At 41.8% G+C, this 26,502-nt stretch overlaps 1 protein-coding gene and 1 pseudogene across 1 annotated transcript in view; one reads left to right on the top strand and one right to left on the bottom strand.

The window, feature by feature from the left end:
* Positions 1-16,637: 16,637 nt before the first annotated feature.
* Positions 16,638-17,432, bottom strand: LOC118024598 (annotated as a pseudogene).
* Positions 17,433-18,196: 764 nt separating this feature from the next.
* The window catches only part of VOPP1 (VOPP1 WW domain binding protein), a 111,035-nt gene continuing 102,729 nt past the window's right edge, over positions 18,197-26,502 (top strand). Inside the window, exon 1 of the mRNA XM_035026497.1 lies at positions 18,197-18,424. Within this exon, the coding sequence (XP_034882388.1) occupies positions 18,371-18,424 (54 nt within the window). The 5' untranslated portion in view covers positions 18,197-18,370. The remainder of the gene's footprint in view (positions 18,425-26,502) is intronic.

The following is a 26,502-nucleotide window of genomic DNA, read 5'->3' as shown; positions in this document are numbered from 1 at the left end:
AGAGCTAGTCGATATGGATATAAGTGAAATATCAGAGCTGGAATTCAGGGTAACAATTATAAAGTTACTAGCTGGGTTTGAAAAAGGCTAAAAGAACCTAGAGAATCTCTTAGCAGAAATAAAATCTAATCAGGCAAAAATAAAAAATGCTTTAACTGAGATGCAGTATAAATTGGATGCTCTAACACTTAGGATAATTGGTTCAGAAGACAGAGTAAGTGACATAGAAGACAAATTGATGGAAAAGAAGAAAGCTGAGGAAAACAGAAAAACAACTAATGGACCAAGGTGGGAGTCTTCAAGAAATCAGTGATACCAATAAAGCTAAACAATATTAGAATTACTTGGGTCCCTGAGGAAGAAGAAAGAGAGAGAGAGAGACAGAAGGTATATTTGAGCAAACCATAGCTGAGAGCTTCCCTAATTTGGGGAAGGAAACAGACATTCAAGTCTAAGAGGTAAAGAGGACCCCTCCTAAAATCAATAAAAATAGATCAACACCCTGACATATAATAGTGAAGCTTGCAAATTTCAGAGATATAGAGAAAATCCTAAAAGCAGCTCAGGACAAGAGGTTCTTAACCTACAGGGGGAGGAACATTAGGCTGGCAAAAGACCTATCCACAGAGACCTGGCAGGCCAGAAAGGGCTGTCATGATATATTCAGGGTACTAAATGAGAAAAACATGCAGCCAAGCATACTTTATACAGCAAGACTGTCATTCAGAATGGAAGCAGAGATAAACAGCTTCCAGGACAAAAAGAAACTAAAGAATTTGTGATCACTAAACCATCCCTGCAAGATATAGTAAAGGGGATTCTATAAGCGAAAAGAGGGCCCAAAAGTAACAGACCAGAAACAGAGACAATCTATAGAAACAAGGACTTTACAGATAATAAAATGGCACTAAATTCATATCTCTCAATAGTTACTATGAATGTAAACAGACTAAGGGTTCCAGTCAAAAGACACAGGGTGTCTGATTGGATGAAAAGCAAGACCCATATGCTGTCTACAACAGACTCATTTTAGACCTAAAGACAATTCGAGACTGAAAGTGAGGGGGTGGAGAACCATTTATGATGCCAATGTACCTCAAAAGAAAGCTGAGGTAGCAATCCTTATATCAGAGAAGTTAGATTTTAAACAAAAGACTATAGTAAGGGATGAAGAGGGACACTATATCATACTTAAAGGGTCTTTCCGCAAGAAGATCTAAAATTAAAAATATTTATGCTCCTAACTTGGAAGCAGCCATCATATAAACCTATTAAAAACCAAATTAGAGAAAAACATTGATAATAAGAGAATAATAGTAGGAGACTTCCCTCCCCACATACAGCAATGGACAGATCATCTAAGCAGAAGATCAAGAGGGAAACAAGGGCTTTTAATGATATATTGGACCAGATGGACTTCACAGATATATTCAGAGCATTCCATCCTAAAGCAACAGAATACATATTATTTTCAAGTACACATGAAACCTCTAGAATAGATCACATATTGGGTCAGAAATCAGGTCTTGACTGATATTAAAAGATCAGTATTATAATTAGGTTATAATTGGGATTATTCCCTGCATAATTTCAGACCAAAATGCTTTGAAACTTTAACTCAATCACAAGAGGAAATTTGGAAGGAACTCAAACACTTGGAGGTTAAAGAGCATCCTACTAAATAATGAATATGTCAACCAGGAAATTAAAGAAGAATTAAAAAAAATTCATGGAAAACAATGAAAATGCAAACACAACTGTTCAAAACCTTTGCGATACAGCAAAGGCAGTCCTAAGAGAGAAGTACATAGCAATACAAGCCTTTCTCAAAAAATTAGAAAAGTCTCAAATATGCAAGCTAACATGACACCTAAAGGACCTGGAGAAAAAACAACAAATAAAACCTAAGCCAAGCAGGAGAAGATAAATAATAAAGATTGGAGCAAAAATCAATGAAATAGAAACCAGAAGAACAGTAGACAGATCAACAAAACTAGAAACTGGTTCTTTGAAAGAATTAATAAGATTGATAAACTTCTGGCCCAAATTATCCAAAAGAAAAGAGAAAGGACCCAAGTCAATAAAATCAAGAATTAAAAGGGAGAGATCACGACAACACCAAGGAAATACAGATAATTTTAAGAACATACTATGAGCCAAAAATTTGGCAATCTGGAAGAAATGGATGCACTCCTGGGAACTTATAAACTACCAAGACTGAAACAAGAAGGAATAGACAATCTGAACAGACCAATAACCAGCAAGGAAATTGAAGCAGTAATCAAAAGCCTCCCAAAAAACAAGAGTCCAGGGCAAGATGGCTTCCCAGGGGAATTCTACCAAACATTTAAAAAAGAAATAATACCTATTCTTCTGAAGTTGTTTCAAAAATAGAAATGGAGGGAAAACTTCCAAACTCATTCTCTGAAATGAGCATTACCTTTATCTCAAAACCAAACAAAGTCCCCATCAAAAAAGAGAATTACAGACCAAATTCCCTGATGAACATGGATGCCAAAATATTCACCAAGATACTAAAAGACCCCAAATCACTGGGGAATGTTGAAAAAGAAAACCAAAGCTGGGGGCATTACAATGTCTGATTCAAAACTCTATTACAAAGCTCTGATTAGCAAGACAGCCTGGTACTGGCACAAAAACAGACACATAAATCAATGGAACAGGGTAGAGAGCCTAGAAATGGACCCTCAACTCTATGGTCAACTAATCTTTGACAAAGCAGGAAAGAATATCCAATGGAAAGAAGACAATCTCTTCAAGAAATGGTGCTGGGAAAATTGGACAGCCACATGCAGAAGAATGAAACTGGACCATTTTCTTACACCATACACAAAGACAAACTCAAATGGATGAAAGACCTAAATGGGGGACAGGAATCCATCAAAATCCTCAAGCAGAACACAAGAAGTAACATATTCAACCTCGGGCCACAGCAACTTCTTGCTAGACATGTCTCCAAAGGCAAAGGAAAGAAAAGCAAAAATTTACTATTGGTACTTCATCAAGATAAAAAGCTTCTGCACAGCAAAGGAAACAGTCAACAAATCTAAAAGGTAACCTATGGAATAGGAGAAGATAGTTGCAAATGTCATATCAGATAAAGAGCTGGTATCCAAGATCCATAAAGATCTTATCAACTCAACACCCAAAAAACAAAGAATCCAGTCAAGAAATGGGCAGAAGACATGCACAGACATTTCTCCAAAGAAGACATACAAATGGCCAACAGACACATGAAAAAATGCTCCACATCACTTGTTATCAGAGAAATAGAAATCAAAACATCAATAAGTTACCACTTTACATCAGTTAGAATGGCTAAAATTAACATGATAGGAAACAACAAATGTTGGCGAGGATGAGGAAAAAGGGGAACCCTCTTACACTGTTGGTGGGAATGCAAGCTGGTACAGCTACTCTGGAAAACAGTATGGAGTTTCCTCAAGATGTTAAAAATAGAGCTACTCTATGACCCAGCAATTGCACTACTGGGTATTTACGCCAAAGATACAGATGTAGTGAAAATAAGGGGCACCTGAACGCCCCCCCCCCAATGTTCATAGCGGCAATGTCCACAAATAGTCAAACTGTGAAGGAGTCAAGTTGTCCTTCAACAGATGAATGGATATAGAAGATGTGGTTCATATATACAATGGAATATTACTCACCATCAGAAAGGATGAATACCTACAATTTGCATCAACACGGATGGAACTGGAGGGGATTATGCTAAGTGAAATAAATCACAGAAAGACAATTATTATATGGTTTCACTCATGTGGAACATAAGAAACAGTGCAGAGTATCATAGGGCAAGGAAGGGAAAACTGAATAGGAAGAAATCAGAAAGGGAGACAAATCATGAGAGACTTTGGATTGTAGGAAACAAACTGAGGGTTATGGAAAGGAGGTGGGTGGGATGGGGGGATGGGACAACTGGATGATGGGCATTAAGGAGGGCATGTGATGTGATGATCACTGGGTGTTACAGGCCACTGATGAAATACTGAACACTACCTCACAAACGAATAATGTAGTATGTGTTGGCTCATTGAATTTAAATTTAAAAAAAGAAAAAAAATAAAAGGGAGGCAGATTGAAGGAATGTCTGCCAGCACTTTTTTTAAAAAGATTTTATTTATTTATTTATTTGAGAGAGAGAATGAGAGACAGAGAGCACGAGAGGGGAGAGGGTCAGAGGGAGAAGCAGACCCCCCGCCGAGCAGGGAGCCCGATGTGGGACTCGATCCCGGGACTCCAGGATCATGACCTGAACCGAAGGCAGTCGCCCAACCAACTGAGCCACCCAGGCGCCCCCTGCCGGCACTTTTGCCACAACACTTCTACGAATTCACTGATAATCACCGTGCTTTCCCCTCTGTGTATATAATTCTGTGTAAGGACCGAAATCATTTTCCATACATGTCCACTATCTCATTGCATACTACATCGAAGGATCCTTTTTCTTGATGTATAAAAAGAGACCCAACTGAATAACATTTAAGCATAACTTTAGAACATAATAAAATAAAAGCTTTTCTCCAGAAAAAAAATTTAAAAATTAAAATAAAAACCTAAGCCACTGTTTTCCTGTTGACTTTCTGTTTGGATATTCTGTCCATTGATGTAAGTGGGGTGTGATGGTCCCCTACTATCATTGTATTACTTTCAATTACTTCCTTTGTGCTATTTAGCTGCTTTATGTATTTGGGTGCTCCCATGTTGGGTGCATAAATATTTACGATTATATCTTCTTGTTGGATTGTTCCCTTTATGATTATATAGTGTCCTTCTTTGTCTCTTGTTACAGTCTTTGTTTTAAAGTCTACCTTGAACAATCTAAGTATTGCTACTTTGGTTTACTTACCACTTCCATTTGCATGATAAATGCTTTTCCTTCCTTTCACTTTCAGTCTGCATGTGTCTCTAGGTCTGAAATGAGTCTTTTGTAGGCAGCATATAGATGGGTCTTGTTTTTATCCATTCTATCACCCTATTTCCTTTGATTGGAATGCTCAATCCATTTACATTCAAAGTAACTATTGATAGGTATGTATTTATTGCCATTTTGTTACTTTTATTTTTGTTTTTATAGTTCTCTGTTGCTTTCTTTTCTTGCTCTCTCCTTTAATGGTTTGTTGGTGCTCTTTAGTGATATACTTGAATTCCTTTCACTTTACTTTTTGCACATCTAGTACCAGTTTTTGATTTGCAGTTCCATTAGGTTTGTATGTAACATCTTTTGCATGTGGCAATCTATATTGAGTTGATGGTCACTAAATTTCAACCCATTCTTTACTCCTTCCCCCCCGCCACGTTTTTGGTATATGGTGTTACACTTTACATCCTTTTATTTTGTGAATCCCTTGATTTCTTTTTATAGATATGCTTAATTTTACTGCTTTTGTGCTTTCTACTTTTTTTTTTTTTTTACCCCTGTTTATGGTCTTTCCTTTCCACTCAGAGAATCTCTTTAACATTTACTGTAAGGCTAACTGAGGGTTGCTGGAGTGGGGGGTGGGGTGAGAGGGATGGGGTGACTGGGTGATAGACACTGGGGAGGGTAGGTGCTCTGGTAAGCGCTGTGAATTGTGCAAGACTGTTGAATCTCAGATCTGTACCTCTGAAACAAATAATGCAATATATGTTAAGAAAAAAAAAAAAGAAGAAGAAGGTAGCGGGAGGGGAAGAATGAAGCGGGGGAAATCGGAGAGGTAGACGAACCATGAGAGACGATGGACTCTGAAAAACAAACAGGGTTCTAGAGGGGAGGGGGGTGGGAGGATGGGTTAGCCTGGTGGTGGGTATTGAGGAGGGCACATTCTGCATGGAGCACTGGGTGTTATGCACAAACAATGAATCATGGAACACTTCATCTAGAACTAATGATGTAATGTATGGGGATTAACATAAGAATAAAAAAAAACCAAAACATTTACTGTAAGGCTGGTTTAATGGTGGTGAACTCCTTTAGCTTTTGTTTATCTGGGAAACTCTTTTTTTAATTTAAATTCAATTAGCCCACACATAGTACATCATTAGTTTCAGATGGAGTGTTCAACAATTAATCAGTTGTGTATAACACCCGATGTTTATTTGAGACTTATCTCTCTGTCTCCTCATTTTGTCTAACTCTCTGTGTCTGTTTCTGTATGTTAGGAAAGTCAGCTACATCTCCGGCTCTTAAGCAGAGGCCTTATGAAGAAGTCCTGTAGTGCAATGTCCCCTCTTCACCAGAACGTGGTGCTTTAGGGAAGGAAGATTCCTGGATGCTTACATTCCACTGGTGTGTGTTATGGCTTTGTGTTTCCCCCATGTGGAAATTCATATGTTCAAGCCCTAACTTTGAGTACCTCAGATTAACACCATATTTGGAAATAAAGCCCTTAAAGAGATGATTAGGTTAAAATGAGGCCGTTAGAATCCAATCTGGTTGGTGTCTCATAAGAAGAGAGAACTTGTAGATCTTGGATACTGGCCCTTTTTCTGATACGTCATCTGCAAATATCTTCTCCCATTCCGTAGGTTGCCCTGTAGTTTTGTTGATCTTGATGAGGTGCCAATAGTTTATCTTTGCTTGTTTCCCTGGCCTTTAGAGAGCGTGTTTTGCAAGCAGGTACAGCCGCTCTGGAAAACAGTATGGAAGTTCCTTAAGAAGTTAAAATTAGAGCTACCCTATGACCCAGCAATTACACTACTGGGTATTTACCCCAAAGCCACAGATGTGGTGAAAAGAAGGGGCACCTGCACCCCAATGTTCATAGCAGCAATGTCCACAATAGCCAAACTGTGGAAAGAGCCCAGATGTCCTTCAACAACAAATGGATAAAGAAGATGTGGTTCATATATACAATGGAATATAACTCGGCTATCAGAAAGGGTGAATACCTACCATTTACATCAATGTGGGTGGAACAGGAGGGGATTATGTTAAGTGATATAAGTCAATTAGAGAAAGACAATTATCATATGGTTTCACTTATATGTAGGAGGGCATGTGATGTGATGAGCACTGGGTGTTATTACCCAAACGATGAATCATTGAACACGACATCTGAAACTAATGATGTTAGGTATGTTGGCTAATTGAATTTGAATGGAAAAAAGAAGAAGAAGAGAGAATTTGGACACACAAAGAGACATCAGGGCACAGAGAGACAACCACGTGAAAAGGCAGCAAAGAGGGAGGCCTCAGTAAAACCAATCCTGCCAGAACTCTGATCTGAGGCTGACTTCCAGCCTCCAGAATTGTTAGAAAATAAATTTCTGTTGTTATAACCACAAAGTCTGTGATAACTTTGTTATAACAGCCCTAGTGAACTAATGCAAATAGTGCTGCTGTTGGAACAACAAACCTAAAAATTTGGAAGTGGCTTTGGAACTGAATCATGGATAAAGGCTGGAGGAGTTTTGAGGTGTATGTTAGATAAGCCCTGGATTGCCTTGAAAAGATTGTTGGTAGAAATATGGACATTGAAGTTCCTTCTAGGGAGGCTTCATATGGAAAGGAAGAACATGTTATTAGACACTGGAGGAAAGATGATCCTTATCATAAAGTGTGGCAGAGAACTTGGCTGAATGTGTTCTAGTGTTTTGTGGAAAGGAGAAATCATGAATGACAAACTTAGATATATAGTTACATGCTCATAGCCAGATAGCTCTATTGTCCCATCCTGAAGAATTCCAGAAGTCCAACAGCCTTCCTTTATTTTATCTCATTTCTGTCCCTTTCGTTCAATATGGCAATGTTTCTGCTGGTTTAACCCCATTTCTATCCCAGGCTACTGCTGAGATGGCTGATTAAATCCATGAGTCACACCTGGTAGTTTCTTTATGGAGTGATTGTCTGACCACTGTTGGGGTTCTCTCTAGAACACACTTTCTCATTGTTTGCAATACGGATAACTATCTGGCTGTGAACATGCATTATCCTTCAAGAAAATGGACGGATGACTCTGATGCTGGAAATATTTCTCCTCTTCAGTTCCAGAGGGTGGGGCTACCACCTAGGTTTCAGTGGACCGGATTGCCACTACCCAAGGCCTTAGTTGAGGAGTTGCAACCCAGGGCTGAGGAGGCAATTCTGCCCCCCAGAAATGGACCCAAATTAGGAAAGGACTACCCAGAGGACAGAACACTGAGCTAAAGAGAATTATTCTCAAGCCTTAAAATATAAAGAATTTGCCCTGCTAGGATTTGAACTTGCTTAGAACCTGTCACCCATCTCTCCTATTTCTCCCTTTTGGAATGGGACTATCTATCCTATGCCTGTCCCACCATTGTATTTTGGGAACAGATAAGGTGTCTGGTTTCTCAAGTCTACAGCTAGAAAGAAATTTTACCTGGCGATGAATCACATTTTCACTCTTAACCCACACCCGAGTTAGATGATGTTTAGATGAGATTTGAGACTTAACGTTTATCCTGGAATGGGTTAAGATTTGGGGGGCTGTTGGGATGGAAGTGAATGTATTTTGCATGTGAGAAAGACATGAATTTTGGGGGGGCCAATGGGTGGGATATAATGAGCTGAATTTTACCCCCCCCATTCATATGTTGAAGTTCTCAACACCTCTACCGTAGAGTGTGAGATAGGGCCTTTAAAGAGTTGATTCAATTAAATGAGGCCACTGTGTGGGCCATTAGAATTCAGACTGACTGGTGATTTCATAAGATGAAATTTTTACACAGAGGCACACCAGGGCCACATGCACAAAGGTCAATCACATGAAGAGGCAATAATTAAGAAGGCAGCTATCTGCAAACTAAGGAGAGAATCCTCAGAGAAAACCAACCCCGTTGACACCTTGATCTTGAATTTCTAGTCCTCAAAACTATGTGGAAATATATTTCTATTGTTAAAGCCACCCAGTCTGTGGTATTTTGTTACAGCACCCCGAAAAAATTCTTCCCGTGGGTTACCTGCAAATACCTAGCACAAGGGAGACTAAAAAGTATAATCTTCATTATTCTAAAAAGTATGGATTTATTTTTATGGAAGCAGAGGAGAACTGATATGGTGGGATTATCTCTTGGATTCTCTCACAACCCCTACGAGATTCTGGATGCTGAGAACTTTTTCTTTTTAAAAAGGTTCATATAATGCTTAAGATTGAGGAACACTGAAGTAGAGTAATATCTGTAGTTAGGGGCTAAATTATTGTATACTTACTTGGCAAGTGCTTTAGTAACCTAATAATGAGAACTTGCGATTCTTTCAATTGTTTAATTAATAATGGTTGAGTGCCAACTGTGTCAGGTAGGCTAGGCCTAAAACAAACTGGATAAAGGTAAGACTTGAACGGTGCCTTAAGAGTCAAGAATTGGGATGTATGGTGTGAATTTGGTAGGAAGATATTCCAAATTTCCCTTCATAGTTAGGATTTATTTAGGCTGAACTTTATATTACAGACCAAGGGTCACAAACTGAACATAGCCTGCAGTAATTGTAAATATGATTTATATAGCCAGTTCAATGTTCTAAAAGTAATTGAATGAACCTTTTTGTTAGACACCTACTTTTTAATTTGGCCATAGTCCTCAACTCTCCCTATTGCTTTATACTAAGCTTCTTCCTGCTTAGACATTGACTAATGCCTCAGTCATGCAGTCATTTGCATTGGCTCTTCCTAGTGTGTACTATATAACATGAGAACAAAATGTACAAGGCTAAGGGTTGTCTGAATTTTCTCAGAGCTATTCTCTACCATTTGTCTCTTCTCTAAGGCATTAAGAGATAGACACTGTCTTGAAATTATATGATCTTAATCAGGAGAGTTTGCTTAAGCAGAAAATCAGTGGCCCTCAACATAGTGACTTTATGGTTATTTGGGGGAGACAGGAGGAAAATAGCATTAAGGAGCTGACAGGACAGAGCAGATATAAATCAGGAACTATCAAATCAAGGCAAGCAGCCAAAGATCACTTGGCTGAATGTGCACAGCTCACCCAGCAACCCTTTGTGCAGACCTGGGCTTTGAAACGTGGTCAAGGGGATTTCTAGAGGACAATGGAATAAGCAAGGCTATGCTTAGGCTTAAGCTTAGGTTATGCTTAGCACAACTTTTAGTGGATTATTGAGGTGGATTTTATTTGCTAAATTGTTTCAAAGGTTCTGACAACTAAAACTTCCCCAATACTTTAAACTTTGACTCAGAATAATAATGTAGACATTTCACTAAGATTGCAAAATTTAGCAAAAGGACATCTCCAGGAGGGGATTTAGCAGGACTTTAAAACTCACATTTATAGCACATACTTGATACTCCTAACCACCTTTCTTCCTTTAACTTCTCTAATGTATTCTTCCTTCCTTAAATACTTATTTAAAGTTTTTTTTTATTTTTTTTAAAGATTTTTATTTATTTATTTGACAGAGAGATAGAGAGAGAGCACAAGTAGGCAGAGCGGCAGGCAGAGGGAGAGGGAGAAGCAGGCTCCCCACTGAGCAGGGAGCCGGACGTGGGGCTCGATCCCAGGACCCCAGGATCATGACCTGAGCCGAAGGCAGCCGCTTAACCGACTGAGCCACCCAGGCACCCCTTAAATACTTATTTAATGCTTACTGTTGTCTTTGACATTGTACCAATTTTTAGGGACACAAAAATGAATCTGACATATGTATGTACTCAAAGTACACAGCTTAGTTTTGAGGCAGGCAATGAGGGAAGTAAAGTTTACAAAAAGATGTGTCAATTTTGTGTTAGATCAAATCTATGAAAGAGTGAGAGGCATCCACTAAACCCTTAGGTCTTTGTCTTTTGAAACATCTTAGAAGACCTCATCTGACCAAATCAGTCTAGATTCTGCTGCAGCTCACTGGGAGCAAGAGGTTGCTCTCATAATTCATCAATAAAATTTAGACAGGAAGCGCTACTATGGAGCAGGGATATGACCTGTCCTTTCTTTTTCCTTTTTTTTAGTGAGTAAAGCAATGGAAGTTTATTAAGTGAAGATACAGAAAAAACTCTCAGGAGTGAGAGGGGTCCCAACAGGGTTGCCCGCCCTCCCCGCCTTTTTAGGGATATGACCTGTTCTTGCCTGGTACTCGGAGGTACCAGCTTGTCTGGTCATTGTGAAACATGTGTCAGGCCTTTGGTGCCAAACATGAATCCAAGGACATTTACTCATGAAGCAAAACCAGAGTCCTAATGTACCTTACTTCTAGTTATTACTCGAGTAGCTTTTAAGAAAAGCTTTTAGTAGCAAACAAACCAAGTGAAAGTGTGGCTTTAATTCTCCTTTTGGTTCATTGGATCAAGATAATTTAAGATCATCCTCAAACAATGAAACAAAGTAAGAATCTAAGATGCTTGTTTTTCTTATTAAAAGGGCTTCTCTGCAGTTCTCCAGTTACGGAGGATTTAATGAGTGGTTTGAAACACTGCTCTTAAAGGAACTTTTCCTTTAGTGTGAAAAGGATGTATAGGCTTTGGAGTCAGATAAAGTTCTGGCCTAGTGTCACCTTATGCTAGTTGACAGGTTTCGGAAGGTTACTTTTTGTCTCTGAATGGGAGTAACTAATCTGTGAAAAAGGCATAATGCTATCCACTTTCCACACCTGTTAAAAAATTAAATTCTATATTGTATTCAAAAGGTAGGTATAGCACAATATATGTCCAATTACTGCAATTTCCTCCCTTGCCCTTAGTATTTAACAAATGATGTTGCTTTAATTTAAAGGAAATGCAAATCAAAACTGCGATGAGATATCAGCTCACACCTGTAGAATGGCTAAAATAAACAACACAAGAAACAACAAGTGTTGGTGAGGATGTAAAGAAATAGGTGGGAATGCAAATTGGTGCAGCCACTGTAGAAAACAGTATGCAGGTTCCTCAAAAAAAATTAAAATTAGAACTACCCCAAATCCAGGAATTCACCACTGAGTATTTACCCCCAAAATACAAAAACACTAATTCAAAGGGGTACATGCATCCCTATGTTTACTGCAGCATTATTTTTTTGTTTGTTTTTTAAAGATTTTATTTATTTATTTGACAGAGAGGGAGAGAAAGAGAGAGAGAGGGAACACAAGCAGGGGGAGCGGCAGGCAGAGGGAGAGGGAGAAGTAGGCTCCCCGCTGAGCAGGAGCCCCACCTGGGGCTTGATCCCAGGACCCTGGTATAACCTGAGCTGAAGGCAGACACTTAACTGGCTGAGCCACCCAAGTGCCCCTGCAACATTATTTACAATAGCCAAATTATGGAAACAGCCCACGTGTCCATTGATGAATGGATAAAGAAGCAGTGGATACATATATTCCATATAGACAATGGAATATTATTCAGCCACAAAAAAGAATGAAATCTTGCCATTTGCAACAACAACATGGATAGAGCTGGATATAATGTTGAGCAAAATATGTCAGAGAAAAACAAATACTATATGATCTCACTCATAAGTGGAATTTAAGAAACAAAACAAATGAGCATAAGAAAAAAAGAGAAGACAAACCAAGAAACAGGCTCTTGACTGTAGAAAGCAAACTGATGTTACCAGAGGGGAAGTGGGTAGGGGGGAATGTGTGAAATGGGCAATAAGGATTAAAGGGTAGATTTTTCATGATGAGCACTGAATAATGTGGAGAATTGTTAAGTTACTATATTGTTAAATTACTGTATTGTACACCTGAAACTAATAGAACACTGTATGTTAACTATACTGGAATTAAAATAAACTTTAAAAAATAAAAATAGACACAAAAAATATAAAGAAAAGGCATACTATGTGGAATTGTGATCTGTTCACATCTAGTAGGAAATTTTTTTTTTTAAAGAACTGTAGGGTCAGTTTTGCAAAGCCAATCTATGGGGTGTCAAAGTTACCACCACTGTTTTGTTTTTAAAAATTTGATTATTAAAATCTATGGTTATTGACTAAATCTTTATCTCCAAACCATTCTATTTCTCATCCAGTCTCGTCAATTTTTCATTCACTTATTCTCTTACATCAGCCATGTCAGGGAAGTAAAACTTTTCCTCTACCTTCTTAGCTTAATTCGCTGAGGACCTGCAAATTAAACTGAAGTAGCAGGTTAACATGAGAAAAAAAAAGATTTATTCTTACATAGAAGAACTAACAAAATGTGTAGCTAGCTTACTAAATGGTTAATGTTAGAGTTTTACATACTTAATAGGTGAAAGGGAGTTGGGGAAAGAACTTCTGTGGGAAGAACAAAGAGGTTTCTTTAAAAAAGACAATGGATTTTAGGAGAATAAATGGGAGATAAGAAGGCTTTTGTTTTTGTTTTTTTCATCTGGTTTACAAATTTGTGCTGTTAACTGATTCACCAGAAAACTTTTTAGCATCCTTGTCAATTTTCTAATACACACTCATCATCATAATCATTATCATCATCATCCCTCCTCACACACACATTTTGGAGGGTATTTAAGATAAACCTCTCCAATCTTGTCTAGATAGACATACCTCATTTTTATTATTAAGCTGTTTGCTGAGCTTATAATTTTGTGTACATGAATGGGTCACAACTTTCTTGTAATTCACCTAGAACAGGACTCCTAAATCTGACCCCTGTTAACTTTTCAGTCAGTATCCTATAGATGTGTTGTACTGAACAACTCCCTAAAGATTTGTTGTCATCTTTTTTTTATTAGAACAGCTATACCCATCATCAGGGTCAAGCTATAGCCAGAATCCAAGTACTTCTCTCCGCTTCCATTCCTATTATAAGTCATCCCACCTCTTGCCTGGACTATTGTGTCAGTTTCCTCACTGTTCTTCTAGTCTCTGCCCTTCCCTTAGTCTTTCTCCACTGTGCCGCAGTCTGTTTTCAACACGGAAAAGGGGGTGATCCTTTTAAAGCACAGGCCAGATCATGTTACTTTCCAACTCAAAATCCTCAACATCACATTTCTTTCAGAACTAAACCTCAAATTCTTATAATGGACTACCAATCTGGGTCCCATTTTGTCTTTGAATTCAAGTTCCACCACATTTAGAGGACCACAGGGCCTCGTCCCACTGATTCTGTCTGAAAGCTCCCCAGGCCCCAGCTGTTCCTGCCTTAGGGGCTTTGATTAATAGTCATATTCAGTTCTCTTCCCTCTCTTTAGGTCTCTGCTCCTGGCAATTTGCCATCGAGGCCTGGCCTGACACTCTTCTTTTCGATGATACCTGCCATACCTCCTAAATGTTTCATGTCATTTATTTTTCTTCCTGGAACTTATAATTTGACATACACACATTTATTTATTTATTTCTAATTATCCCTTGCCCCTCACTGGATTAAAGTCTACACTTCAATCCAGAGGGCAGCTATTATGTCTATTTTTTTTTTTATTGCTATTATTCCCAATGTCCACAAGAGTGCCTGGTTGAAAGAAGGTGTAGATAAACATTTGTGGAATAAATGAAATACATGTCCATCATTCATGCACACTCCATGTGAGGAGAGTTGAGATTTGCAAGGGGACTACAGGTCAAGCCTAGTCCCTCCTGTATTTGCTTCCTTTGACAACACAAAAGCCCAGGTTCTTGGGTCTTCCCTCATCAGAGGCAGGTGAGCAGGCCTGGGGCATGTCTAGTCCTGCCCCAAACAACAGATCAGAGAATTTCTTCTCCAACCCCAAGTCATATCCTACCTGAGAGTTGTTGTAGTAGAGTTTTCTTCATCTTGATACTTTTTCAGAGCCTTTGTGTGCCCTTATGATTTGTATTCAGGGAAACAGCCTGGCAGGCCAGCCCTCATCTTGTTACCCACTCATGCCAAGCAGCCACTCATCATCTAGGACCAGGCAGAGGGCACACAAAAGAGATACCAGACTGAGAAGAAAGCATCACAAAATTTTAGCTCTGTGTTTTGAAGGAAATTTATATAAATTATAAGAAGTTAAACTCAGCAAAACAACCTTCTTAGTGGAGATACAGAACCAGGAGAGAGGCATCAGCATAATGTTCAAAATGGAATAGAAATGTAATTCACATACATATCAATACATGCCAGTACATAGTATACACATGTCAGGGTTCTATTAATGAAGGAACTGGTCGGATATGAAGCTGCGTCAAAGGAGAAGGCAGGCAACTGGTGTGTATACAGCCGAAGAAGCAAAGGGGAGGAAGGGACAGCTCTTGGGGTGAGATTCCTAAATTAGACACAAAATTGGCTGAGGTTCTGACCCTAGCAGAGGTCATTTGTATTTTTATGGGACTTACATTGCCATTGGAGAAAAAATTTTTTGCACCTCTGCCCTATAACAAGGCTTGCAGCTTAGTTTTCTCTAAGTTAACTTCTGCACTGAAAAGAGTAGTAAAATGCCCTAATTGTAAAGTGTAAGTCAAAGTTAGGAGAGTCCAGAGACCCTTGATGGGCTTGTCTGATGGTGCCCTTACCATGACACTGAAGCCCACAGTCATCCTGCCTGATTTTCTTGCAAGTTCTGGTTCTAACGGGTACAGTCCAGTGGTGCATATTTTATTTTATTATTTTATTATTTTATTTTAATTATTCAATTAATTTCAAGAGAAAGTATTTTAGTATTTAATGCCTTAGTATTAATCAATAGCTATTGATTCAAGAGTTAAAATGTTCCATCAAATGTACACACTTGAATTATTAAAATTTAGAATTATAATAAAATCCTAAATATGTTGCCATTATGTAATTAGATAAATTACAACATCAGCAGTCACTAGTAGTATGCCAAAATCATGGCATAAGTTTATAAATATATCAAGATTTCTTTTAGTTTTGTTATCCTCTCAATGTTCATTTACTTGTCATTTTCATCAGAGATCATTCTTACTGATTTTGTATGCTACTGAATACAACTTCCCCTAATTATTTCTGTTTTACTAAAATGAAAATTAAACGAATTTTTTTGGAAACAAAATTAAGTCAAATTAATTCAAGAGCTGCTGAAATTTCACCTGAAATTTTAAACAGCTCCAAAGCCGCAAAAGGAGACAATAAACACAGTAGCTTTAATATAGATGTCATGCAATAAAAATGGAAAGATCTATTTTGGGAAAGTTAACAGAAATAGAAAAATCGATTAAAATTATGTTCACTACAAGTCTTATCATTAGCATTTTTATTTAGTACAATATATGCTAGAATATAATAACAATATGCCCTTTCTTATCATGGGGAGTCCTTTATACAACTAAAATCCATGGCCAACATTTTTTTTTTTTAAAGATTTTATTTATTTATTTGACAGAGAGAGACACAGCGAGAGAGGAAACACAAGCAGGGGGAGTGGGAAAGGGAGAAGCAGGCTCCCCGCAGAGCAGGGAGCCCGATGCAGGACTCGATCCCAGGATCCTGGGATCATGACCTGAGCTGAAGGCAGTCGCTTAACCAACTGAGCCACCCAGGCGCCCCCCATGGCCAACATTTTATATGACAAAAGAAAAATAAACTAAACCTGTAAATTCTCAGAAAAGGAGCAAGGATATAGGAAAATAATGTATTTTATATAAATTACAAAAGACAGTTACAGTGAAAAATCCATTACCTCCCTCTGACTCCATTTTACAAAATAAAGTCAACATGTATTCTGTAAACTGCTAAGAGCGCAGGAACACTGTGGCCCTTTCAAAAGATAGTGGTCAAAGACAAACTGTTATCTTGATGCCATATATTGTTCTTAGTTCTTAACTGGAATTGAGCTTCCTTTCATAGTCTTCTCTAAGTGGTGGTAGTTGGGCAAGATTTTTATCAGGAAATCCAACAGTAGTGTCTGGGGCTGTGGTCGCCCAGTCTGTACCTGATGAAGGCAGTCTGCACCCTAGATCACTGTGTTCTCAGGGATGACTTCAAACGTATTCAGGTTGCAGCAAGCCCCACTTGTCAATATTACATTTCTGCCCCCATATGCTTTTGATTCGATAACATTATTATCTCCCATTTTCATGGCTTGGGAATAACAGCCAGCCAATGATCGTAGGTTTCTGTTCTGGATCTTCAGCCTCAGAGGTGATATTATCAGGGTGAGCATTTATGATAAGCACCTGTTTTTCTATGAGGTTACCTTGAGGAATCACTATCGGCCCAGCTTCTGCAATAATTCATCCTTTAGAGTGGATCACGGTCCTAGGTCCTACAGTTACATCACCCCGGATTTCACTTTCTGCACACGCAACTGCTCTAGGAGCAGTCTTCACACTCTTTTGAGCCTTCTCCCCCATGGTTTGGACCATGAGTGGTGCATATTTTAAAATCATCAGATGAGGACATGTGATGAAGGCTAGAAAGGGTCTGGGATTAGCGTTAGGTGATACGTATTTCCACGACTCCCTCCTCTACCTCCAGTCATCGTTTATGTCCTTTATGTTCCTTTATTACCCTTGACCCCTTGGTCTCCCCACTCAGCACCCTGGATGTGTCATAGTCATGTAAGTGACTATCCCTTTAAACTTCCGGCATTAAGTTTTCAAGAAGCCCACCTCTACATACTGGCCCTCCGGCTCAGGGTCTGGTACATCTTACAAGTTCAATAAATGCTTGTTGAATAACTGCACTGATGAGTTGAGATCTGAGCCACGTTGTGAAAAATAAATACGGTGGGAGCTAGGTAGTGGAGGTGGAAAGGTGAGTCAGCAGAGTTCAAGGACATCACAAACTGAGCAGTGGGAGGGTGGACTTGAACGTGGGACCTATTGCGGTGGAGTCCAGGCAGGACCAGGGGAAAAGAATGCAGACATAAAAAGCACCGACATCTTAATGAGGAGTGAGGTGTAAGGAGCCTTCTATTCACAGTCCGTCTCCCTCTCCCTTTGGCTGTCCTTTCTGTCACACGTGGGTAGGGGGCACGGCTGCCGGCGCCCGCGGTTTGTAGGAATAGGAGGGAGAGTGAAGAACACAGAAGCACGGGATGCAGGACGGAGCGACAGGCTGATCTACAGCCACCTCCCTCCGAAACAAGCCTCACCACGCGAAGACTTGGCTCCTTTTCCAAAACCTTCCTGGGTCTATTCGAGGGGACAGGACGGTCTCCATCGAGGGAGAAGAAGACAGCCGATCGCTCCTCTCCCGCTCGCCTGGCCCTGCAACCCCTATGCCCGCTCGAGGCGTTGCGGACCCGGGCGCCCAGCAGCAGTGCACCCGCCTGGGCTCGGATCCCGGTGCCCGCGGGCGCGAGCCCAAGCGGGCGTGCCGGGAGCGCGCGCGAGTCGGGGGCGGAGCGCAGCGAGGGCGGGGCGGGGCGCAGCGAGGGCAGCGCGGCGCGTCTAAGGTTCGCCACCGCCGGCCGCCCCGCGCCCCCAAATCCGGCCGGCGCGGGGCCCGAACCCCCGCCCTGTCGCCCGCGCCACTGGGGACGTGCTGCTGACTCGCGCCCGCGACTCGAGAGCAGGGCACACCCGGAGACGACACGGAGCCATGAGCCGCCTGCCCCGGAGGGTGGCGGCGCTGCTGCTCGGGCTGCTCGTGGAGGTAGGGGCCGAGGCCCGGGCCGCGCTTCCCCCGGCGCCTCTCAGATGCGCTAGCGGAGCGCGAACAATGCCGGGGGCTGAGCGGGGTGCAGTGCCGAGACGCCCCCGGAAGACCGTCTGGGAGAACCCGAAAGGTCGAGCGGCGGAGAGCCCCAGCCTCGCGGACCTAAGTCCGGGTGCTGACTGTGTGGGGATCCTGGTGACGAGGTCCCATCGGCCTCCCCCCTGTTCCCCTCTGCCCTCCCCTCCCGTCCCCACCCGGCACCGCCTCCCCTTCCCACCCCCCTTCTCCCGCGCTCCGGGGTTGCTTATTTCTCTCGCTTCTCGCGGCGGCTCTGGAAGACTGAGGAGTGACCTTTATGCGTTGCACCCCAAGTCCCCTCAAGGAGGACGGGGGTGGGGAGGGGGTCATGCGCGCGCGGGGGGGGGGGAGGGGGGCGGTGGTCCCGGGAGCGGCGCAGGCGCAGAATCCAGGCCGCGTGCGGTTTGAGGTTGGAGTGGGTTGGCCGCTGGAGGGTGGAGGTGCGAACGCGCGGACTCGTAGTTGTGGGAAAATGTCACGGAATGCCAGGGAAGTAGCAGCAATGAGCGGGAGGAAACACTCCTGCGTGTGAAAATGAAGCGCACAGCCTTCAGTTGCGAGAGAAAAACTCCACGGAGAGTTTGGGTGGTGGGCGTGATTTGCTGGAGCCGAGAGAGGGAACTTGTAGAAGCGATGGAGGGTGGAGGCGCCGGGTTGAACGCAACGCTCCTGCCCTCCCTCCAGCCCACCCCGCCCTGCCCGGGGCTGGAAAGTTGCGCCCCCTGATGTGGCGGGGGGGGGGGGGAGTTCCCCCTTTTTGCTAAAGCGGGTTCTTTAAAATGTGAGCTAGTAGGATTTTGGGGTGTGGAGTCTGACTTAGGGTTTGTCCGATTCCCTGCTCATCTTCATTATTTTGAAGGAAATTTGCATTAAATTCATGAAATCGGAGTAAATGGGTGATGAATACTTACACTCCTTTCTGTCTTCTATTTTAGAGGGCCGTAAAACTCTTTCATAGTTGAGTATCTGTGCTGGAAATGGCTTGGTTTTCTTAGTTGATTAAAAAATAATTATTAGGAAATGTTAGCACTCGCAAATAAGGTTGATGGAAAACCTTCTTGCGCCAGGCCGACTTTTTGTTTTTCTTTTCTTTTTTTTTAAGATTATTTATTTGGGGCGCCTGGGTGGCTCAGTTGGTTAAGCGACTGCCTTCAGCTCAGGTCATGATCCCAGGGTCCTGGGATCGAGTCCCGCATGGGGCTCCCTGCTAGGTGGGAAGCCTGCTTCTCCCTCTCCCACTCCCCCTGCTTGTGTTCCCTCTCTCGCTGTGTCTCTCTCTGTCAAATAAATAAATAAAATCTTTAAAAAAAAAAAAGATTATTTATTTGGAGGGGGGAGAGAGAGAGAGAGAGGCGCAAGCGCACGAGCGGGGGGAGGGGCAAAGGGAGAGGGAGAAGCAGACTTCCCTTTGAGCAGGGAGCCCGAAGGGGGGCTGGATCCCAGGAGTCTGGGATCATGAACTGAGCTGAATGAAGGCTGATGGTTAACCGACTGAGCCACCCAGGCGCCCCTGTTTTTGTTCTTAATATCCCTCTGCCTTCTTATTTAATATTTTTGTGTGGGGCCTCCTCACTTGCATTCTTTGCATTTGTTCAGAATTTTAAGACCTTAGGAATCGCATCTCCTCTGTGACTCACTAGACAGAACGAAGGTGAAGTGAGTCTGAGAGGACTGTTTAGCTAAAAACCAATGCATCCGTACTTAGGCATGCAATGCCCGCCTCTGAGCCACCTTTTAAAATCAGCTCTTGATAAAATTATCTAGCATTCCATTGTCGTGCCTCTCCCAGGTCTTCAGTGTGTGTGGTGCTGTGCCCTGTTAGGTAGCTAAGACCGCTTCAGGGACCCAGTTCTTTCCAAAGAAGCTGTTGCATAAGAATTTATCCTCTTAATAGAGTGTTCAAATCATGTCTGAAAGGTTGAAACGATCTCAAAGGCAAAACGGTGGCAACAGTGAAAAGGAAATGACTAAGCTGATGTTTTCCCAAAGTCAGGTATCTAGATGATTGGTAATTTGTGTTTTCAATAGGATGGTGTGGTGTAGCCCACTTTTATGAGATGATTATCCTAAGCACCTATTTTGTCTCTGGTGGAGAGGTGTCTCTCTGAAGAATTAAGGAGATTTTTTTTTTTTATTCAACACATGGAATTTTATACATGAGATAGATACTGAGATGTTTTCATCTTAAATTGGTTGCTCTGAATTTCATCTAAAATTGGTTGTTGTCAGAGCACCTTTGACGCTCTTGAAGTCCTGAATCACATACATTAAGTGTGAATCACAGTTGCCAAATATGTGAGGAGGCAGAGTTCTCTTCACGTTAAGCACATAAAAGTACTGACGGAGATATTTGGTGACCTCTGACAGCCAACTGCAACCCAGGAGAGTTGCCTCTGATTCTTTGTTCTGCTTGAACTGGTTTAATTGTGGTTGTAGTGTAGTTGATTATATACTGTCTGGGAAAAGGGCACCCTCCTAGCAGCAGTTACTCCATTCCAAGCCCGCAGCACTCTGTTCCTAGCCAGCACCACCCAGTATCGGGCAGGGAGGTTTTATTTATGTCAGCAAGAAGTCCTTGAGTAGGGAGGGGAACTAGAAGCTCACCATCCCTTTATAGAAATTCACTTACCTATTAGACATAAAGACTACATATTTGTTTTTTACTTATCAAACATTTATAGAGTGTTTACCCTGTTTCAGGCACTGCTCTAAGCACTTTACAAATATTAACTGATTACGAATATTCTCTTAGCAATTACTTTTATCGCCATTTTGATTTCAAATGGAAGCTGTTAGAAAGAACTTGTCCACGGTCTCACTGCTGTTAAATGCGAGGGACTTGAGATACAAACCCAGGCAGCTGGGCTCCACCTCACCCTGCTGTTCTCCTGGCTGGGTCTACAGAGACGTGGAAAGAATTTGCCCAGAGTATGTCCTGAAACCAGTGGTGGACTTGGAGAGGTATGTGTTCCATGAAACAGGTAAACCTGCAAAATATGCTCTAGAACTCAGTCACACTTCCTTAGGGGACCCATATAATTTAGCATCCAAACTACGACACTTAGGAGAATGAAATCGGGAGCTCTTAATAACTGGGCTCGCACAGCAAGCATCCATCAACAGGGCTGTCCTAGGAAACTTGGTTGTGTGCTCACCCTGCAGCCTGGACAGGGCTTTAAGTAGGAACAGGCTGTTGAAAGCACCAACCCTTCCCCAGGGAGGCTTCTTGGGAGCTCATTACTGAAGTGACCTTTCCTTTCTATTAACCGAGAGCTTCCTACGAATTGCATGAGAAGCTGAGGAGGGTCTCTTACTTGATCGTCCCGACTCCCCTGTCACTTTGCCAGAAGCTTAGGTCCCAGGCACCCAGGTCATGAATGTGGTCACAGACTTGGGAACCCCCCCCCAAGCCTTTTTTGGGTAGTAAAATTCTAAAGTTCTATGCTTCTGCCCTGAGAACAGTGCCTCCAGGAAGACTGAATGTGCTAAGTTGTCTCCTAGTAGCCCTGATAAAGTAATTCCCAGGGGCCTTTGCTGAGCTGCAACAACACCTTAGAAACCAGAAGAAAAAAAAAAGTTTCAAATCTGACTGTGCTTTCGTTGAACCTGGGGAGTAATTATGTCCTAAGGGTATGTGCCTCCCAGGGACTTTTTATCACAGTGCCTCATTTTCCAGATATTGTCATTGCAGGCTCTTTCTGGAGGTCAGGTTGTGGACACTTTTATAATAGGCTTAGTAGTATTTGTTCTACAGGCTCTGAAATGAGCCTAGAAATATGTATAACGTTCCCCAGTGCAAGTGCTGGGTGTTCTGTTGCATCCATTCACTGGTGGGGGGGTGGGGCACGAATTCTACTGGGTTACTGTATTGGAGGGTCTGGCATCAGTATCTTTCTGTTTCTCCCCTGGAACCCCAAACTGGGAACCTTTAAGTGAGGCTGCTCCGTGTTCCCACAAAAGAACAACCCTTCTTAGGCTAGGGTTTTTCTAAAGGAGAGGTCTTCTCCTAGAGAGAGAGGTTTGGAAGGTGAACATTGTCTTTTTTTTTTTTTTTTTTTTGACTTAAGGACAGACTTTAATAGAATAACTTCAGTTTTATGGAAAAATCTTCCAATTATCCATTCATTTCTTTTTATTTTGTTTTATTATGTTATGTTAATCCCCATACATTACATCATTAGTTTTTGATGTAGTGTTCCATGATTCATTGTTTGCGTATAACACCCAGTGCTCCATGCAGAACGTGCCCTCCTCAATACCCATCACCAGGCTAACCCATCCCCCCAACCCCCTCCCCTGTAGGATGGGGTGGCTGGGTGATAGACATTGGGGAGGGTATGTGCTATGGTGAACATTGTCTTTTGCAACTAAGGAAAATAAGAGGATTACTGAGTATTTTTCTAAAGTCCTATGTATTTTGGTGCCTGGGCGTCTTGAAATTAGAACCAAGTCATGTTTAAGAGTGTTTTTTGTTTCTTGCCAAATGTTTCTTGTGCCCTGGAATGCCAGCAATTGTGGCAGCTCTTGGGTGCCAGTTCTCTGAAATAAACCTTTTCAACCCTCCCACTTCGTAGAGCTTTTGGAATCTGAGCAACATGCAATTTGAATGAAAAAGAAGACGATAGGGAGTTTGTTATCTCTAGAGGCTCCGTGGGGGGCTGGGTGCTGATGGATGAGCTTTGGCAGTGATAAATGAACCCAGGGGCAAGCACTTGCTCTGCAGTAGGGAAAACCTGGCTCCAGGTATGTGAGGAGGGCCAGCTTGGGGCTCTAATTGGCCCTTGACCTCTTTTGTCTTGTGTGCAGCCATAAAGGCCAGCTGGGGGCAAGTGACTCTAGAAGGTCATGGATTAGGCTAGTGGTCACTTGATCTAGCCATAGGATGACAAGTAATTTTCCTAGAACTCATGTTTGTCATCTCTTCTTGATGAGGCCTCCCACATGTCACCCTCATTGAGGCCTATCTTGATCACCCTGTATAAAATTCCAGCCCAATTCCCCTCCCAGCCCCCTTGCTCAGACCAATTCCCTCCCTTCTCTGTATCTATTACCTCTAAAATGTGATGGAATTTACATTATAGGGGCAGAGGTTTGCTCCATTTTGTTACCTGAAATATCCCCAGCTCCTAGAACAGTACCTGCCACAGAATAGGACTCAGTAAATATTTGAATGAGTAAACAGATTAGTGGGTAATGACCATGGGTGAAGGAGCTGAGTAGATCTATAGTAGGAGAGGGGAAGGTCATTGATTGGCTGTGGACTCTGAAGAATGGAGCACCTCTACTAGGACTTAGCTCTATTCCGTTTGAACACCTGTAGTGATGGAAACTTACTGTCTCTCAACAACAATGCATCAACTTTTTGGACAATTTCATTTGTTAAAGTTTTCTGTTATATTGAGGAGACATGTTTGCATTGTTTTTACCTGGTTCTAGTTCTGCATTCTTGGGCTTTTCAGGAGAAATAGAATCACAGTGTCAACCCTTCAGTATTTGAATACAGCTATTATAGTCCCCACTGTGTTCTTCTCAAGGTTCATTCTCTTCTTCCTCCAAAGATGTGGTTTTGAATCATCTTACCATCCTCACAGCTGCCCTTTGAAAACTCTGGAACTCCGTCAAGCTCAAGAAATTCTCACTGTCTGAAAATGATTGGTCCTAGAAAAAGTCAAAGCGAACCCACTTAAAACAAGGACCAAAATTTTGTGGTTAATAGTGGGGGGAAAAAACAAAGCCCAAGTTACAAAAATAAGCTAAGTTTATCTAAGTATTTTTTATAATTATGAATCAATTTTGGGGGTGGGGAGAGATTAATTTTTCTGACAAAAATCTATGATGAATAATAGGATAGTCTTCACTTGACATTGGAAGTTAGAGACATGATCATAGTGAAGTTTTTTTTCTTTTTTGTCTTCAGAATTATGTGCTCTAGTAATCAACCCTTCACCCCCAACTCCCACCTGTAGCTTCTCATGGTCTTTTTTATTCATATCATTCTCCTTTGGTCATTACTAATGACTTAGCTGCCAGATTCTTTTGTCCCTTGCATAGGCTTTATGACATACTGCATCTTCGTGAGATCTACAAGGGCATTTTGTTGTCCATTTGTGTGGTATTTGTGTTGTACTCTCCTGTGATCCTGTCATCAGAGATGCTGCTGTGCTTAGCTGGGTTGTTGGTGCACTACTTTAGAAGGAATGAGTTCAGTGGTGAGTATATTTTCTCATGAAGCCTTTGGCTTGCCTCCTATCTCTTCCCCGGTGTGACTTACTTGAACAATAAGGACACTCTGTTCTATAGGTGTGACTGACTGGCTCTGTCACAGCCCTAGTGTGGACCTTGTCTTATGCAGATAAGATGAGCCAAGAGCTTCACATTGAATTTTCAGTGGCACTTCAGTCTTTTTAATATGTGCTCCTGGTAACCCACAAATCCTTACAGCAGTTGTGGAGATGTTTATTATAATTTATAATTTTAAAAACTGAAATTGAGGCCTATATATTTATTCTAATTATATTTCACATTACATTCTTCATCTCATCTTGTGAAACTTGCCAGCATCTGTTTGGATGGTGCCTCAGTCCATTTGGGCTGCTATCACAAAATACTAACTACTCGTATAAACAACAGAAATTTATTTCTTATGGCTCCAGAGGCTGAGAAGTCTAAGATCAAGGCTTGGGCTTGGGTGAGCATGGCTGAATCCTAGTGAGGACCCTCTTCCTGATTCATAGTGAAGCACCTTCTGGCTGTGTCCTCACTTGGTGGAAGGGGCAAGGGGTCTCTGTGGGATCTCTTTTATAAGAGCACTAATCCCATTCATGAGGGCCTTGCGAGGTAATCACTTCCCAGAGGCCCCAGCTCCCAATACCATCACATCAGGCAGTAGGGTTTCAACATATACATTTTGAGGGGGCATGAACATTCAGACCATAACAGATGATTACATGACCATGTGTTGGAGAATCTCATCTCTTTGTGTATTGGCTGGGAGTCTTTGAGTAAATTACTTAAGCTCTCATTGACTCAGTTGATTCACCTGTAGAAAGAGAAACGCCTCAGTGTTGAGGGAGGCCCTGGGAAAATCCCCCACTTGAAACCTAACTCTTTGTGTAGGCTGGATCAACAGATTGTGAACATTGTCTCTAGGCAGGCCCCAGGCATCTTTATTTTTTAACAGATGCACAGGGTTTCTGATGAGATGATGAGATGACAGTCTTTAGTCAGCCCAGCCAGACTAAACTGTTTGCCGCAGGTCCCTGAAGGCACCACAGGATCTCTGCTTGTTTCCCTTCCCTCTTACTTTTCCATTTGAACTCCCACCATTGCTGAAGAGGATCAGGTGGCCTAGGAAGACTATGCTATTTGTCCCCTCAGGTATGAGTTAAGTGCCGAACCTGGACAAGCCACTTCCAGGACCTCCTAGCTCAGGTATTTTAATTGCCTGTTTGTGGTCTGTGGTCTGTGAACCCATTAGACCTTGAGCTCCCAGGGGACCTTGAAAAGTTGAGCGGATGTGGGGGAAGAGGGGGAGCATAATGAGATTAGGAGCTTGGATATAGAGGTTTACCTCAGGAAAGAGAATGTGGTTTGAGTTGGGGAATGAGGAGGTGAGCAGGGGGGGAAGGTGCAGATATATTTTAGGTTTAGTGGGGCAACTGTGGTGAGATATCTTGTTGTTGTTGTTGTTAAAGTAATCCAAGAAGGTGAGTTGGAAAGGATCCGAAATTTAAGTAATGGCAAAGGTCTGAGAGAGCCATTGTGGGAAGGGCCACTCAGATGCTGTATACCTGTGCATCGCAGAGCATTGATGGGTGAGATTTAAATGAACATTTCTCATAGTCCTATGGATACAGCCAAGTGTCCTGGCTTGCCTCTGAATGGCAAGGGAGCAGAGGAATGAGAAGGTAGCTACTAGAGTTGGGATTGGCCCTGGGACCATAGTAGTATGTCAGGAGTATGAGAGTTCTAGGAGGTTATCGTTAAGATGGCTGATT

The sequence above is a fragment of the Mirounga leonina genome, unplaced genomic scaffold (assembly GCF_011800145.1).
Source record: "Mirounga leonina isolate KUSES-001 unplaced genomic scaffold, KU_Mleo_1.0 Mir_199, whole genome shotgun sequence".
Taxonomy (NCBI): domain Eukaryota; kingdom Metazoa; phylum Chordata; class Mammalia; order Carnivora; family Phocidae; genus Mirounga; species Mirounga leonina.
This window is presented reverse-complemented; position numbering and strand designations above follow the sequence as displayed.